General features: G+C 38.4%; 1 protein-coding gene across 6 annotated transcripts in view; it reads left to right on the plus strand.

Moving 5' to 3' along the window:
• The window catches only part of COL14A1 (collagen type XIV alpha 1 chain), a 120,584-nt gene that overhangs the window by 24,686 nt on the left and 78,858 nt on the right, over positions 1-17,040 (plus strand). For all 6 annotated transcript variants that reach the window (XM_065668870.1, XM_065668869.1, XM_065668872.1 and 3 more), the window contains exons 6-11: positions 10,649-10,804; positions 11,495-11,614; positions 12,938-13,102; positions 13,441-13,602; positions 14,765-14,916; positions 15,082-15,211. In XM_065668870.1, the coding sequence (XP_065524942.1) occupies positions 10,649-10,804; positions 11,495-11,614; positions 12,938-13,102; positions 13,441-13,602; positions 14,765-14,916; positions 15,082-15,211 (885 nt within the window). The remainder of the gene's footprint in view (positions 1-10,648; positions 10,805-11,494; positions 11,615-12,937; positions 13,103-13,440; positions 13,603-14,764; positions 14,917-15,081; positions 15,212-17,040) is intronic.

Here is a 17,040-nt window from a genome sequence, read left to right on the forward strand (position 1 = left end):
GGGACACCACTCGTTACTGGTCTCCAGCCGGACATCGAGCCATTGACCACAACTCTTTGTGTGCGGCCATCCAGCCAGTTCATGTGTGTTCTCTGTGTGGCATTACTGAATGCAGCAAAGAATTCTCACTACAGGGGAAGCACTAGAGTAGTCAGTGTCCATTTTCCCTACAGATACATTCTTGCAGTGCTCAGAGGGTTCCAGAATTAACAATCATTTAAAAGGGGGAGGGGACCTAGGAGGCAGCATAGCTACTAATACATCTCAGTAGTGGGGGAAGAATGCACAGGCAGAGGAAAGCAGTGTAGTATGTTTGTCTGAGTAACATATATGGAAAGATTTTAATTGTTGTTTCATGACATTGCTGCAATGTACATGTGCAAAAAGACCTTTCAGAAACTCTAGCAAGTGAGTCAGCTGCTACTATGAAATGGTGATTGGTTATGTGTTTGAGGGAAAAAATAAAAACTCAAACTACCACATGCTTATTTGTAAGAGAACAAAATGTAGGACTAAGGTTAACATTTTGGTATCACTTCTCAGGGACTGTGTTCCTTGAGGTGGCCTTGTCTTGAATACCACTAGAAGGTGCTGAATCTTTTGCTTTTCAACTGTCTGCTGTACAAGTTCACTTTCAAGGCTGTTCCTTACGCTATGAGAGGGAGGGAGTCTAGTTGCACAGTCTCATTCGTCTGATACTAACACTGCTGTGCAGCATCAAGCAGGAGCTTGTACTGAGGGGAGGTTATTTCAGGGTCATTTCCACCCTTACTGCGTAATATGAGGTCTTCATGTTCTTTGTGGACTTGCTGATGCAGGACTCCAGTTCTGGGCTGTCTCATGGTCAGCATCCTTTGCCTGATGCCCTGTGTGCTGAGTAGGCCTTGGTGGTATAGCTGTGCTATGCCCCTTTGTTAAAAACATGCTAGTTAGTAGCTGAAACAGAACTTAGCTGATTTTTCCATGTTTTCCACATCAAAAGTATTCTTGCCTGTCTGGTACGCCTGTACTGATCGTACTTGTCTGTCTGCATATAATGAGATAGTCATAGAATCATAGAATCATAGAATCATAGGTTAGGGTTGGAAAGGACCTTAAGATCACCTAGTTCCAACCCCCCTGCCATGGGCAGGGACACCTCACACTAAACCATCCCATACAAGGCTTCATCCAACCTGGCCTTGAACACTGCCAGGGATGGAGCACTCACAACCTCCCTGGGCAACTGATTCCAGTGTCTCACCACCCTAACAGGAAAGAATTTCCTCCTTATAGCCAATTTAAACTTCCCCTGTTTAAGTTTTAACCCGTTACCCCTTGTCCTATCACTACAGTCCTGTTTCCTTATCTGACTGCTGGGTTTTGTGCGTGTCTCTTTGTCTCATGAAGCATTTGTTTGGCTCATTATTCCCCAGTAAGTGGAGCCATGGTACTCTTGTAAGAGTACGCTCTCCTGGAATTCTCAAAGTAGCTTCTCTTGGGAGCCCGATTGATGCCTGAGCATAGCCAGTCTCCTTGTAGGCAGGAAAGCTGGAAGTAAATGTTAGTCTCAGGAGGGTCTTGCTTGGTTTTGGTTTGTTTATGTGGTTAAAAATGTGTGGTAATATTTCTGGTCTTTCACACTGATCTTTCTAGTAAGTATGATAAAGGAATGAAAGGTTTGAATTGTGAGCATAAAGATGATATCTCCTTCAAAAAGACGGAATTGGCTGTGGCTTGTGAAATACCACTCATCTCATCTCTTGTCTCCCTACACTCTTATCTTTTCTCTCCACACCCTCAAGACCTTGCAAACTCAACATCCAAGTTTAGCTCAATACCTGGGGGGCAAGGAAGTCAAACAGTGGCAGATGTTTCTTCCTCAGAGCTTCATAATATTTAGTGGGTTTTTCATTCTCCAAGAAGTAGTAACAAAGCATTAGTTGCAAGCAATAATGATGTATATGTTTCAGGTTGGTTGAGATACTTCTATGGCTTTGATGAGCAGTCCTGTTTAGCTATACCTTAAAAAAAGAAAATGACACTCGGAAGCTCCTTTTTTGTCTCAATGGGATCACACGCCCTTTGCCAGCCGTGCAACAGTTAGTACTTTATTAAGCTGGGAATAGAAAACAGATGGTGGGAGGGAAACCCTAAAACTGATGTAATAGAATGTAATTATGCAAAAAAAAAAGTTATTTATTGGAAAAAATGAGCAAGAACAACTGAACAATTATATATTAAATATTGAACATTGTTTCTTTGGAGAAAAAGAAAATAATAAGGTCTTCTGTTGAGCTCCATAGGACTATCTTAATAAATTTTTATATGGTTGCCCTCTCCCTGCTTTTCATGCATCAGGGTAGTTTAAGTATAGGTATATATTGAAATACATAGTTTTAGTTTAGCCAGTCGTTTAATTTTGATTATGGCTATTGTAAATAGCTAAGTTGATTCTTGACAAACTAAAAATAAGCCCAGATGTCTAAGAAGAGTCTGTACCTTGTGATAGACCCCTTCTTTGGTTTTGACAGTTCCCATAACAGCTGTATGCTTTGTGTAGCAGCCAGTAATTTGTCTAGATTAATTAAAATGATTGTCTTTTCCTCAGTGTAAATTTTAAATTCACTCTTACAAATTTAGAATTTGCCCTTGTTTTTGGAAGACCTTCTAAAAACATCTTATGTAATGTAGTCATTAAAGTCTTATTACTTGCTATGCAGAGATTTTCTGTTAAATCAGATTAGTATTTTTCTCATATGTCTGCAAGTTAAAGATTAGAAATTAGCCTTCCTATGTAGAGTGAAATTGTTAAGGAAATCCCCGTGCTGAAGTCTTTAGGATAAGGTTCTACGTTTGATTTTTTGTTTTACTTTTTGAAAGTGCAGTTGCATTAAGAGGTAAGACTTGTTGTTTTGTTTTAAAGTTTTTTGAAACACTGTAAAGTGACGTAGCTATAGATGTCAATGAATGGAAGAAAGTATTCTTTCACTGAATGGAAGAAATAATAGAATTATTTTGAGATTTGTCATTAGTCCTTCTGTGGTTTAAAAATTTATCTGCTGTACATGATATTTCATAACTGATGTGCCTATATACATTATCTGTCTAGCTGGATGATAGTGTAAGTATATGATCAAAGAAATAATAAGTGAATCAAAGAGACTGGAATCTTGGACAGGAATAAATATTGCAGGCTTGAAGACAAGGGTGTAATGACTATTTAGTCATTAGTTTATCTTTGGGAATAATTAGTGGATGAGAAGAATTTGAAAGTCTATGAACGGGAGGAAAAGAAAATCAAAAAGTTATCTTGAATGCTTAGTTAGGAAAAGACATGTGTGGTATGTTTATCACTGCTTAGCTGCTGATCAATACTTCAATATAGTGCAGTGGCACAGACTTTTGGGATTCTTCTTTTAAATTGCTCATTGAGACTTAACCAAACAACCTCAAAATTAAATCCTCTGCGGGAGACACCACTGGCTGGAAAACAGCTTTGCAGAAAAGGTCTTGAGGGTCTTGGTGGACAACAGGTTGACTGGGAGCCAGTAATGTGCCTGTGTAAAGAAGGCTAGCAGCTTTCTGGGCTGCATTAGGTAGAAAGTTCTCAGCAGGTCAAGGGAGGTGATCCTTCCTCTCTGCTCAGCCCTGGTGAAGCCACATGTGGAGTTCTATGTCCAATGCTGGGCTCATTTCCCAGTAGAAGATAGACATGGACTTACTGGAGTGAGTCCAGTGAAGGGCCATGAATATGATTAATGAATATGAATGTGATTAAGGGCTTGGAGCATCTTTCATAAGAAGAGAGGCTGAGACAGCTGGACTGTTCAGACTAGAGTACAGAAGGTTCAAGGGATATTTGTAAAAATACACATTGGAAGGAGTAAAGAAGGCAGAGACTCTTCTTAGTGGTGTTCAGTCAAAGGACAAGAGGCAAAGAACACAAACTGAAATAACTGTAAATTCCATTTAATCAAAGAAATTTTTTACTGTGAGGTGGTCAAACACTAAAGAAGGTTACTATGTTACGGGGCCTCCATGTTTGGAGATGCTTTGATCTGACTGGACACAGCCAGAGCAAACTGCCAGGGCAGTTTGACTAGACAGTCTCAATGGTCCTTCCCACCTCGCTGTGATGCTGGGAGTTAGAGATTCTTCAGAATAGGACATTCACTTGGACATCTCTGCTAAGAGACAGTGGATGAGCTGCTAAATTCGAGAGGGCACAAATTCCATCCCAAACTTTTGTGGATTGACATGACATCCAAAATTAGTGATGCTTCTGAAGATCACTGTGTATCTGTATTTCTATATGTAAGCATATACATTGATTACATTATGGCAATATCATTTCAAGAAATGCTTAAAGGTATTATAGGGACTTGAATTTGAAAGTCTCCTGTACTGTAACTATTCTGCACCATCTTTTTCTTTTCTGGGCATGTGGACCACAACGTCCTACATACCTGGATATACAGAATCACAGAATGGTTTCAGTTGGAATGATTGGGAAGGGACCTTCAAGACAATGTAGTTCCAATCCCCCTACCACAAACAGGGACGCCTTCCTCTAGACCAGGTTGCTCAAAGCCCCATCCAATCTGGCCTTGAACACTTCCAGGGATGGAGTGTATATATGCAATGCTGATCTCTAATGTAACACTGTTGTAGCAGTTTCAACTCCGCTTCAACTACTTTTTAATTAGTTCTATGTTAATGATTTTCATAGATACACAGCTTGTTTGGTGTTACTTAACCTGTTGTTAAAGTGACAACTTAGTTACAAGCTCAGGCACAGACCGGCTCTTTATCAAGGCCTAGAGGGATTTATACATACAGCTTAATGTTGAGGGTTTCTGAGTGCTAGTCTTGTCTGCAGCCCCCTTATCTCCAGCCTTCTAGAAGCCAGAGAAAACTGTTTCAGGGATTTCATACTTCACTAAAGCAAAAGGAAAAATAACCCTTTTAAATTCTGGTGTATTTGCTACATAGCAATGGTGGATGAATACGACCATATTAGTAAAAAATTATAGTTCTCTGCCTTGAAAAGTAATTTAGATTTTGAGACAGCTGTTTCATGTAAAACATTCCTGCAGTCAGATCACAACTGAGAGCAAAGAGAAGTAGAGCATATCACTGTAATCTGCAGAAGTGTTTCTTAGGTTTCATAGGAGGGTTGAGCACCATCTTCAGTGTAAATCATTATGGCTAAATGGACACAGTATCTTGCCATGTTGAACTTCAGTTTCAGGAAAGTTTTCGTCAGTATGCTTTGTTCCTTATTGACGTGTTGCCTGTTGGAAGAGAAATATAAATAAATGTTCTGAACTCTCCGTTTAAATGAAGGGGGATTTTTAAACATATTTTTCTATTGAGGTACACAGACCAAGAGAGTTTAGTGTTGTTATTTGGGAAATGCTGTAGGCTTCAGGTGCTTCCATGTTACCAACCTGCAGTGGTCTGCCAGAAAACCCACTTTCATAATTACCTTTTATGTTTATCCTGTCTTTCAAGTGAATTAGAAAGTTCAGATGTAGGAAGAAAGTCCTAAAAGTTTTTCTAAGCTAGAGATTACTTACTGCAGAAGTACAACTGTCACTGAGTATGTATGGAAAACATTCACGGTCAAATGTGACATTATTAGGCACAACAGATTCAGTAAATCTTAATATTCCAACTCCTCCAAATAACACATTTGTAGGCCTGCCAGCTGCGCTATATTGGTTTCCTGGAGCAGAACAAGGTGCCTGGGAGAGGGCTGGCTGCTTTATTTTATTTGTTGGGATTTTTCTAGGGAGCGGGGACACACTTCTAACCTCATTGGTCTGCTCTTTCAACCTAATGATGTTCCAGCATTTGAGTCCTTCAAACTCAGGCTTGGCTGGATATAGTTCAAAGAAAAGCGGTTATGTTGTATGCATTTGACTGGTCCATAGCCTGACATATGGGATGTGTTAAACTGAGGTCTAAGTGCAATGATGATATCACCAGCACAGTGCAATAATATCAATGTCAGAAGTGTGGACTAGTGAGTTGCTGCATTTTGGAGCTGAACACTGCCTCACGTCTCTGTATTTTTTTTAACCCCTTTTTAAAAGTGACATTTTGCTGATGTAGATTTATATTGCCCTTGTCCTCAGTGGTGCTTCTGCTCAGCTGTGATACTGTCAATCACTGTGGAGGACTGACTTTTCTCTGTCATTCATACTTTATTCACAAGGTATTTTTCACTCATTTCTGTCATCAAGCTTCTTGACTTTCATACTTTGCTACCACATGAACGAGTTTTCTATTCATACTGTATTATTACTGACCTCTACTTGAACTTTGTTCCTCTCCTTCCACATATATTATTTGACTTTTCTACTGTGACAAGAAGAAAGGAAATGACACATTGCAGACTCAGAAAGAATTATAGTCTTTACTTCTAGCAGAAGTGTGTGCTTTGGCTCTTGAAAATGAGAACAGAGTTTCATACTGAGGGAAGGCAAAATATCATATGTGTTTCTGCAAAATGTATCAGAACTACATGCAAGTTGAACTGGTTCTTCTAAGGCATTAAGCCCTCCCGAGTGGCAGTGCCTGTATTTACTGCTTCTCCTTTTGCCTTTCAAAGAACTTCTGAAAACTCCATGAGTCAAAGAACCACTACTCTAGTCTAAAAAGCATAGTTTTGCATTTGTTTCTAGGAAAGGCTTGCAGGGTTTTTTTTTTGTCAAACTTCTGATTTTTAATACTTGGTCACTGAATGCGCATGAAAGAATAGCAACAGGCTGAAAATACAGCCTCAGGGAGGTGGTCAGTGTGTACAGAAGCTTGCAGACCCTGCTTTGTTCTTTATATTCCATGTACTGCCAGAACTTCACCCAGTCTCCCCTCTGCAGTCCATTCCCTTCAATGGGATGCCTCAAAGGACCACATTTTGAAGGCCTCGCTAACTCTCCCTCTGTCCCAGAAAGTTCTAGCTGTATTTTTTCCCCCCAGTATTGTCATCATTGTCTTCACAACTCTGACGTGGGTCCCGAGAGTGCAATAGCACTTGCATATCAAAATTGTAAGCAAATGCATCACCTTTAATGTCTGAGGGCTTGAGGGATCTCAAGGCAGGAAACTTCATTTGGTAGATGCAAAGTTCTTTCAGTGCTGGTTATTTTTTGAAACCAAAATTCTTGATGATGATATGACTGTTGGCAATAATGAAGCATTTTTTTGCAAATATCTTGTTCTAATACATTGATGGTAGCCTTTAGTTGTATGATGATGTCTTTGAAGGTGAAATTTTAACATGCAGAAATGAGCAGATGAAGCCACTTCCTCCACATTTAGCTTTCTGGCAGAGTGACAAGTTCCTTCTGCCAAATAATGCCAGGAAGATTGTAGACTTGTTATAGAAAGTCCGTTAATTTTTTGCTTTTTCCACACCAAATTCCTCCTCCCATTGTAGATGGATGCACTGAAGACAGTTGCTGGTGTAAAATAGATGTCTTTTTCTAGCTTTAGGATTTTTGCAATTCTATCATTTTCTCTAACCTAAACATTGCAGGCTCTGTTATTATTTGTTGTGGAATGCAGCACTTGAAGTAGAATAATTCTATCTCTGTAACATTAAGAAACATTATACAAAATTAGATAACTGCTCTCCCCTGTATGGCCATGCTCTCAAAACTGGTGAGTACTGTATAAATCAGAGGAAAGCCTCTCACTACTGTTTTCTTGATGACTGAGTACAAGGGGAATATGCAAAACCTGATCACAGTATTTGAAACGTCTGGTGGGCTAAAACACTGAGTGTTGGAACCTTTCTTTATATGGAATTATATACTATCATAATCCGTTGAGAATGCTTTTGTGAAAATTGTCTATTGAAGTTACGTTAGATAGTTGTATCATTTAAATTGATCCTCAAACCTTATTCATGACCATGTATGACTGTGTGGAAAGATTACTGAAAAAGACATTTGCTAGAACTGGTAATGGAAACTGGCTAATCTCAGTGGGGTACATGAATTATTTGCTACACACTGTGTCTTATAGACTAACCTTATAAATTAGGGTCATGTGATATTTGCGTTCCTATCAGGTATTAAAGATTTCTATGCAGCATGTTATTCTATTTAATATCTCACTGTTGTTTATTCCATTTTAGGGAACTTTCTACAATTCTATTAAGTACAACAAGGAGAAAACATAAGCAAATAGTGGGTGTACAGAAGTAACAAACCCTAAATGTTTTATGCAGAAAAGACTCAACAAGTGTCTCCTATCTACGAAGAATGAATCAAATTTTCCCATTCTGTGAGATTGCAGTACAGTCTTGGATCAAACCACACATGCTTTTTAAAGAAACAAATAATTGAATGATACTATTTGCACTGACCTGATGATGTGGAAATAAAATATTGAAAGGAATGCCGTTATTGTTTTCTTTATTCTTTGGGTTTTGCTTCACTGAATGGGTTTAACTAAAAGCAATTAAAAGTTTTATTCACAAAGCCATCACTACAGGATTAAAGAAGCCTTATAGGTAAAACTTTCTGATATGAAATGAGTAAGATTTAAGGTGCTAACTGGCTTTCATAGTAAGTATAAAATTTTAAAAGTAGAGAAGGGAAATGCAGCCACACAAATCCTGTTATCCTCATTGGGCTATATGATTAAACAGCTGGGATCATACTGAAAAGGTACATCTGTGCTATATAGTACAGCTGCTTGGATGGGAGTCAGGGGTCCAGTTCTATCATTCTCAGTGGTGTTGAGTAGTGTTTTACTTTGCCAGTAGTTCTTTTGACGCTTAAGAAGCTAATCATGACCAGTGTGAGGATGGCACAATTGAACTGCATGTTAATGGAAAACAAATAGTGCAAGTAATGCAGTATGACTAGCAGGAAGTTTATTTGGCAAAGATGTTTAAAACATTAATTTTGCCATGACCAGTAAGTTCCTATTTAATCAGAAACCAGATTCCAGTCTTGCTGAAATCAAGGGAAGTTTTCCTGTTGACTTCAGTGATATAAAGATTTGGACCTCTTTTGGATTTATCTTTCAATTTAAGATAATTTTTCTAATGCTTACTAAATGTTCCCCAGTGTTTATACATTAAAATGTGTTGCCAATTCAAATAGCATTGTCTTGTACTGTAAAAACTAAAATAAAATATTTGGTTTGGCATCTTTGTAAGTGGAATTTTTGTCATGTGTTTAGAACTTATTCCACACTGCTAGCCGCACGTAGGAAATGTTCCCTGCTCTTCTAAAAACAGTTATACTACACGTTTAAGAGATTAACTGTAACTTCATGGATTGGGTTTCTTGCTTAGTGGATTTATGCTATGCTGCAAATGTAACCCATAATTATTACCAATCATTTGAATTCCTTCTGCACATCAAATTGTTTTTGCTTGTGAGACTATAATGTTGTCTTTAATGAAAAGGTAGTCATTAATAATATTGTGTTAAAGTTTTAAGTTGCTAACCATGTGGTTTATTTCCTCTCTATAACAGGAGAGCCGCTTGTGATCTAATGTCAGCACCTTTGGTTATTTCTCATTGAATTACTTCCTTTATTTGCTGAGCATCTCTGCTCAAGATCAGTTTATTTCTAACTGTACTTTGTGATTCTTGTTAGTCTTGTTGGATGTTGATGAATCCACTGTTTCAGCAACCTTACTTTTACAGTCATGCAGCTGCTTCTATGGGATATGGTAATTCCATCAAAGGTTATCGAAAAGGCTTCCTTTGTCTTCCTGTCATTTTCTCAAACTGAACGCTTCTCAATTTCTTAGGAATCTGTATCCCTAAAAAATCTTCTCGTTGTCTTATCTTGCAGTTTGCATCTAATCTTGACTCCCATATCCTCTGATTTCCCTGTTGGCTAGCTAAACCTTAGAGACTATCAATATGCATCTCTGCTAATTCTCATTCTGTTCCTTTTTTTTTGCTTTTATATTTTTGTGTCCTGTTCCATATATGTGTGAGACTAAATCCTCATGTGGTGCTAGTTCTCTTAGAGGTTGTGAACTTAAATCCAAGGTCTTTGATTTTTACCTTTGCTGTGTTGACTGCTTCCTAAGGTTTAATACAGCTTATTCAGATGTAAATGATCTTCAGTTTTACTCCAGACTCGCAGGGTGAGATTCACTTAGAACTTTAGAAGTCTAGAATGGCAGCTAAAGAAGTTTTTCTACAGAGTTAATGAGATGTTTTGAAACACCTGCTTTTATATGTTGATTATAAAAGGGGTCCTGATAACTGTTTTGGGTGTCTGCATCTCTAGGTAGCTCTCTCTGCATTGTCGACACCTAAGATTAAGTGTCATGAACTGTATACTGTGTATGTATATTCTTGAGAATGAAAATGAGCTGCTGGTTTGATTGTGTAATATGATGATTTTTTCTTTTCTGGCATTATACTTTTAGAAGCAAGCCCCTAACTTTGAATAGCTTAATGGAAGAAATGAAGTAGATGATGGCCAGACTGTTCGACGACTGAATTTAGAACAAATACATTTAGTGATTTTGCTTATTTCTCACTTTGCTTATGGAAAGAAAGTTTAAGTGTTAAGCTTAGTGGAAAAAGTGGAAATGGAGTAAGCTTAGTGGAAATACATTTATTGAGTTACAATTCTACTGTTGAATTAGCATTTCTGTTTTTATTTGAATGATTTACAGGAAGCCTGTTTACCTGTAAAACTCCAGCAATTGCAGATATCGTGATACTGGTAGATGGTTCTTGGAGTATTGGCAGATTCAATTTCAGGCTTGTTCGACTGTTCCTGGAAAATCTGGTTTCTGCTTTCAATGTGGGATCTGAGAAAACAAGAGTAGGTAAGGCGCCGTATTTTTTTCTTAATATTTCTGTAGCAATGTCAAAATTTGGTGATTTCAGGATAGTTAACAGCTGGATGCTACTTATTTGTGCAAGATTCATCTTCACGTGGAACTAGCACTTCTCTCATAGGAGTAATATTGCTGGAATGTTTGTAGTATTAATTAATTCCTCAGTTCACTGTGATAGCTTAAGCTCTAATGTGACGTCAGTAGAAAAGGAAAAGCAATGGAAACAGTCTTACTGACTTTGCTCAGCATTAAATCAAAACCTTGCAGTTTAATTTTCAGAGGAAGAATGTGCCGTTGTATGTTTGAAACTGGCTGAAATGTTATATTTCTGTTCTGCTACTTATATTTTAGTCTGTTCAAAAGCATATTAAGTAAAATTGTTCTTTTTCAAGAACAATTTGTTGGAATCTTACTAAATTCTGAAAAAGTTTCATGCTCCTCATTTGCTGTCCTTAGCACTTGAAAGAAAGTAAATTTAGAAGTTGTCACTAAGCACAGCTTTATACTGCTGGGGTTTTTTTGGCATCAAGCAATGCGGTATTTCTGGTATGGTAGCAAAGCTATTTATGGTAAACGTACTACAGTGAGCTGTTGGTAACCAAGTACATAAAGTGTAGATAATTGAAAAAATATAAAGCTTCATTTTCTGATGGATTATGTTAATTTCTGGTTCTTTAGGTCTTGCACAGTACAGTGGTGACCCCCGCATTGAATGGCATTTGAACGCCTATGGCACAAAAGATGCTGTTTTGGATGCAGTCCGTAATCTACCATATAAGGGAGGGAATACATTAACAGGTACAGTGTATAGTTTAGCTTTTGCTTTTTATTAAAAAACATATTCTACTGCATGGACTAAGAAGTGTTAGTGCTTAATACGAAGGGCAAAAAGGATGAGTTTCTGCTGCTTGCTAATGACTGTATCCAATGTCAGTGAAGTCTGCTCTGAAGTGCTTGTCTCATTGGCTTCACTGGAAATCTTTCTGGTCAGGACAGAGTCTCATAAAACAAAGTGTACATGAACTCTCTGTTGGGAGCAAACTCTTACAGCTAGGAAGAAAATGCAAAATCCATTCATAATGCTCATGCACTAAGCTTTATTCTGGAGAAGGAAAGAATGTTGTTTTAATACCTGACAACTGGCAGTAGTAACCTTTCAAATGATCACCTGGGGCTTTTAGATTTCCATTGACCTTTTAGTATTTAGAGCACTGAAGCCCCAGAAGACACTTAGTGATGGATAAATGGGGCATGCCTGTCAACCTGTGAAAAATACAGTCTCTGAATACAATTCCAGCATCTTCAAAGTAGCAGCTAGTAATACTGGCTGTCTTGCCAGGAGAATGATATATCCAAAGACCCAGACACAGCTTTAAGTAAATTCTTTTGTTGGGGGGGCACGGGTGGTCGAAGGAATAATTGCAGTTAAGGTCACAAAGACTCTAGTATGATTCTGGGAATGAGACTACTGTAAGGTAGAAAGTAGCAAATTATCATGATTATTTTATATGGATGTTACAAGAAGGTGAGTGAAGAACCCTTGCTGTGGGAGGCTTGAGAGAGTTTTCATATAGGATCTCATTGTGATGTGTAAATTTGTCCAGAGGAGATGTTCTTCTTCCTTCCCTTTAAATGATTAGCAGCTGTTAAAATCAGATCCTCCGTAAGCTTTAAATTATTGTAAATTGGAAAGAACAAACAAGCCAAGAAACAAATTAAAGTAAGATTGTACATAGTATGGGGCTTTAGTAAGCTATCCAGAGCATGCGCTTTCATGTAAGCAATGTAAGTAAAAGGAGAGGAGACTTTCTATTCTAATTTCATAGAGTAAGATAGAAAAGATGGTGCATTCACAGGAAGATCAACTTAGGTTTCCATAGCCATTTTAAATTGCATTGATTGATCAAAAGGCTGCTAGACATGAATGTTGCCTTCTCTTTAGTTTAAGTTAATTGTTGGAAATTAAACATTCAATAAATAAATACTTATTTTATACTTATTCTTCATTAGAAGTTTTCTCATGATTTTTAAATTAAGTGAAAAGACAAACACCGTGATACTAGCCAAAATTAATGGCCATTTTTCGCTCTTAAAGTCTTTTAAAAATGTTTCTTTTTTTAGGTCTTGCCTTAACTTACATTTTGGAAAACAGCTTTAAGCCTGAAGCTGGTGCAAGGCCTGGGGTGTCTAAAATCGGTATACTGATCACTGATGGGAAGTCCCAAGATGATGTTATCCCTCCTGCTAAAAACCTACGAGATGCTGGCATTGAGCTGTTTGCTATTGGTGTGTATTCTGCCACGTCCATGTGTTGTGTCCCATTAAACCCTGATGTATTTGTATCTGTTGCCCTGTGTATTAAGAGCTTTTTTTCTGTCTGTACCCAGTAAGTATCATCATCAATGTAAATCTTCTTTATGCATTTTCCAATACATCATGCTGTAACTGAAGTTTAGATGTATATGGATGCTACATTATCAGCTGATAAAATGCCAGTTACACTGGCAAAAAAATAACATTTTGAAGTAGCATTTTAACAGAGTAAAATGTACTTTATCAATCCCTCTACATACAAGATTTTTTCTTTATAATTGCAAATGTTTTCTTTTTCTTTCCCATGAAAGGTGTGAAGAATGCAGATATAAATGAACTCAAAGAGATTGCCTCTGAACCTGACAGCACACACGTCTACAATGTTGCTGACTTTAATTTCATGCATACCATTGTTGAAGGTCTTACCAGAACAGTGTGTTCACGAGTGGAGGAACAGGAAAAGGAAATCAAAGGTGAGTAAGAAAAAAGATGTAATGTAACTTAATACGAACTTAGAGCTACAAATCCCATTCCAAATGCCTGCACTTCTGGGTTGCTGTTCGGCACTTGACTCATGCTCTATATTCATTTGCTCACAAGAAAGTACATTGTCAGGGAAGTTATCTTCCTTGGTATGTTTTAATCTTGCTTTGATATCTTTTGCTGTTTTGCTCTCTGTCTTTGATCATGGTAAATATGATATTTGCTAGTACCAGAAAATACAAAAATAGACATTAATTTTGCTGTCACTATTTCCAAGTAGTGGGTAAGGAATTTTTTTCTAATACACTGGTTTGGGGATGAATTACTTTAACAGATGCACATGGAATTGTTACATTTGTGCTGTGCTTTCCATCTGCTAACTTACTGGTTTTATTGTCTCCTAAGTTTTCAATATTTTTTACTATTAAGATTACTTTGTCCCTTCCTCATGATGGAATTTTTCTCTTTCCTGTTTAATAACACAAAAGTATATTTTGGAGTATTTCTACCTGTGCAATGAAAGAGTATGCATTAGTCAGGCTTCATTCCGTCTTCTTCCCCTTTTATTCACCTGGAAACTGGAAGGAATACAGAAAATTAGCCGTGTCCTGTGAGGGGGAGTAAGCAGTCAGTTGGGAAATTGAGAGGGACAAGATGGAAAAAACACGGAGAAATGAGACATCTTTGTGGAAACAGATGATTGCCAGTGATGACCATTCACTACATCTCTTCAATCTGCTGACAAGCAGCGTATCTGTTTCCAACCTTCAGTAGAGCACAGGATATCACAGGTGTGGATGTCCTTGAATGATTTTTGTGACTGGAAGGAAAACAAGCTGAAGAAAACAAAACAAAACAGAAAGAAAGAGCTTGAAAGAGCAATGCGAGGAAGGACAGGAAGGCTTAGTTTTATATTTTTGTTTCTTTCATGTTAAGGTTTATGCAAGATTAGGGAGGCTTAATCCCAGTGCAAACTCCATGTGCAGTACTCATTATTAGTCATTGTTTCCATTGAAAATGACCTAAATAAATGTGTGGTAGCCAATTATGTGAAGTTCTGATGAGGAGCGATCTTTGAAGTTTCAGCAAATACAACAGACCAAGAATTATTTTACAGAGGGGAATAAAAAATGTGTGTTGTCTCTAACCTAGGAACAATTGTTGCTTCACCTGGGGCTCCTTCGGATTTGGTCACATCTGAGGTATCAGCTAGAGGATTCCGGGTTAGCTGGACCCATGCACCAGGCAAAGTGGAAAAGTACAGGGTTGTGTACTATCCCACTCGAGGAGGACAACCGGAAGAGGTAATAGGAGGAAAAGCTTCACAGAAATTTTTAATATAACAGCAAGAACTAACTAGATAGAAAATCCATGGTCATATTTAAATCTACCCTGAAATTCCCTATGTGGGCTCTGAAGCCCACTACAGAAAGCAGATATGTGTATTTAGTTGATTTCTTTCTAAACAGGTTGTGGTAGATGGAAGCTTATCAACAGCAGTTCTGAAAAACCTCATGTCTTTAACTGAATACCAGATAGCTGTATTTGCTATATACCCAAATGCTGCTAGTGAGGGCCTCCGTGGAACTGAAACTACACGTGAGTATCCTTTATCATGTCTGTTACCGAATTTGACTGTCTGCATTTAATCACCCTGTGTAAGCATTAGTCTTTCTGAAAAAGAAACACAGAAGGAAGTCTTTTTCAATTTAGCTTCTTTTAATGCATTTGCCTTAAATTAATGTCTGTTTGAATTCATTCTGGGCTAAGTTCCTAAGTCCAAATGCTCTATGGATATTTAAACACTGAGGAAAGTTTTACCTCTGGGCTGAACTTTGAAGTCAGTGTATTGAACCCTAAATTAGAACAGTCTTACACTTTGGGTGTGGAGCCAAGCTTCATAAATTAGGTTTGTGGCTGAAGATGATTTTGTGAGTGGAGGATTAGGTGAGACCGGAAATACCTGCATGTGATTCCCGTCAGTGCCAGAGATTTCAAGGTAACTTTTGTAAATTCCTTTCTCAGTGATTTAGTTATTTTCTGTCAGTAAAATGGTGCCTTGGGATATTGCTAGAATGCATTCATTTACAGTTTTGAGTTCTATAATGAAAACTATGCTAGTACCTGACATAATGTACTGCTATTGATCATAGCAATTTTGTGCATTTGTATACAATATACAGTTACTTTATTTTAGTATGTGTGGCAGATACTAGGAATGGAAGTAAAGACTGACTTTTTGGTTCAAACTAGGAGCCAGGAAGTCAATATGTGATCTATCAATAGCTGATATCCTCTGGAAGAACAACACAGTAGGGCTCAAGCGATCTAGAAAATTTCTACAATGCTTTGACAACTTCCTGATGCAAGTGATCAAGAAGACAGCAAGAGAAAGTGCTCTGCTGTAGCCAATACTTAAAACCAAGAAGGAACTTGCTGGGAGCAGGAGGTTAAAGTCACAGCTAGCCTTGGCTGCAGTGACCATGAGATGGTGGAATACGGGGTTCTGATAGAACAGAGGAGTGCAAAAAGCAGGACCACAGCTCTGGATTTCAGGATAGCAGTCTTCAGTTTCTGCAGAGATGTGCTTGGAAGAATCCCAAGGGATATGGCCCTGGTGAAAAGAGGGATCCAGAGCAGGTCAATATCCAAAGATCACATCCTACAAGTTCAAGAAAGGTCCATACTGACAAGCAGGAAATCAAGCAAAGGTGACAGGAGGCTGGCATGGATAACTGGAGTCTTGTCCCTGAGGAGGAATAACTCCATGTGTCAGTACACACTGGGGGGTGACCACCTGGATGGCAGCTCTGCAGAGGAGGACCTGGGGATCTTGGTACACAACAAGCTACCTGTGAACCAGCAATGCACCCTTGTCACAAAGAAGGCCAAGAGCCTCTTGGATGGCATTAGAAAAGGATTGCTAGCAAGTTGAAAGAGGTGATTCTTGCCCCCTGCTCAGCGGTGGTGAGAGTGATGAGACACTGGCACAGGTTCCCAGAGAGGTTGTTCAAGGCCAGGTTGGATGGGACTTGAAGCAATCTGATGTAGTGGAAGGTGTCCCTGCCCATGGCAGGGAGGTTGGAACTGGATGATCTTCAAGGTCCCTTCCAACGCAAACCATTCTATGATTCTATGACAATGTTATTGTCATGGTGGTCAACCACTCGAATAGATTGTCCAGAGAGATTGGGCAGTCTGCCTCTCTGGCAATATCAGAAGCCCAACTGGACATGGTTCTAGCTGACCCTGACTGACCAGGGAAGTTAAGCTAGATGTCAAAAGGTGACTTTCACCCTCAGTGGTTCTTTTATTCTGTGTCACTGCAAATCTTCCCAATCTGAAAATAAAATAAAATAGGATCATATAAAATTGAGACTTTTATTTTATTCTGTCTCCCCAAATGTCATTTCCAGCCATGTTATACA

This window comes from Lathamus discolor, chromosome 2 (assembly GCF_037157495.1).
Source record: "Lathamus discolor isolate bLatDis1 chromosome 2, bLatDis1.hap1, whole genome shotgun sequence".
Lineage (NCBI taxonomy): Eukaryota > Metazoa > Chordata > Aves > Psittaciformes > Psittacidae > Lathamus > Lathamus discolor.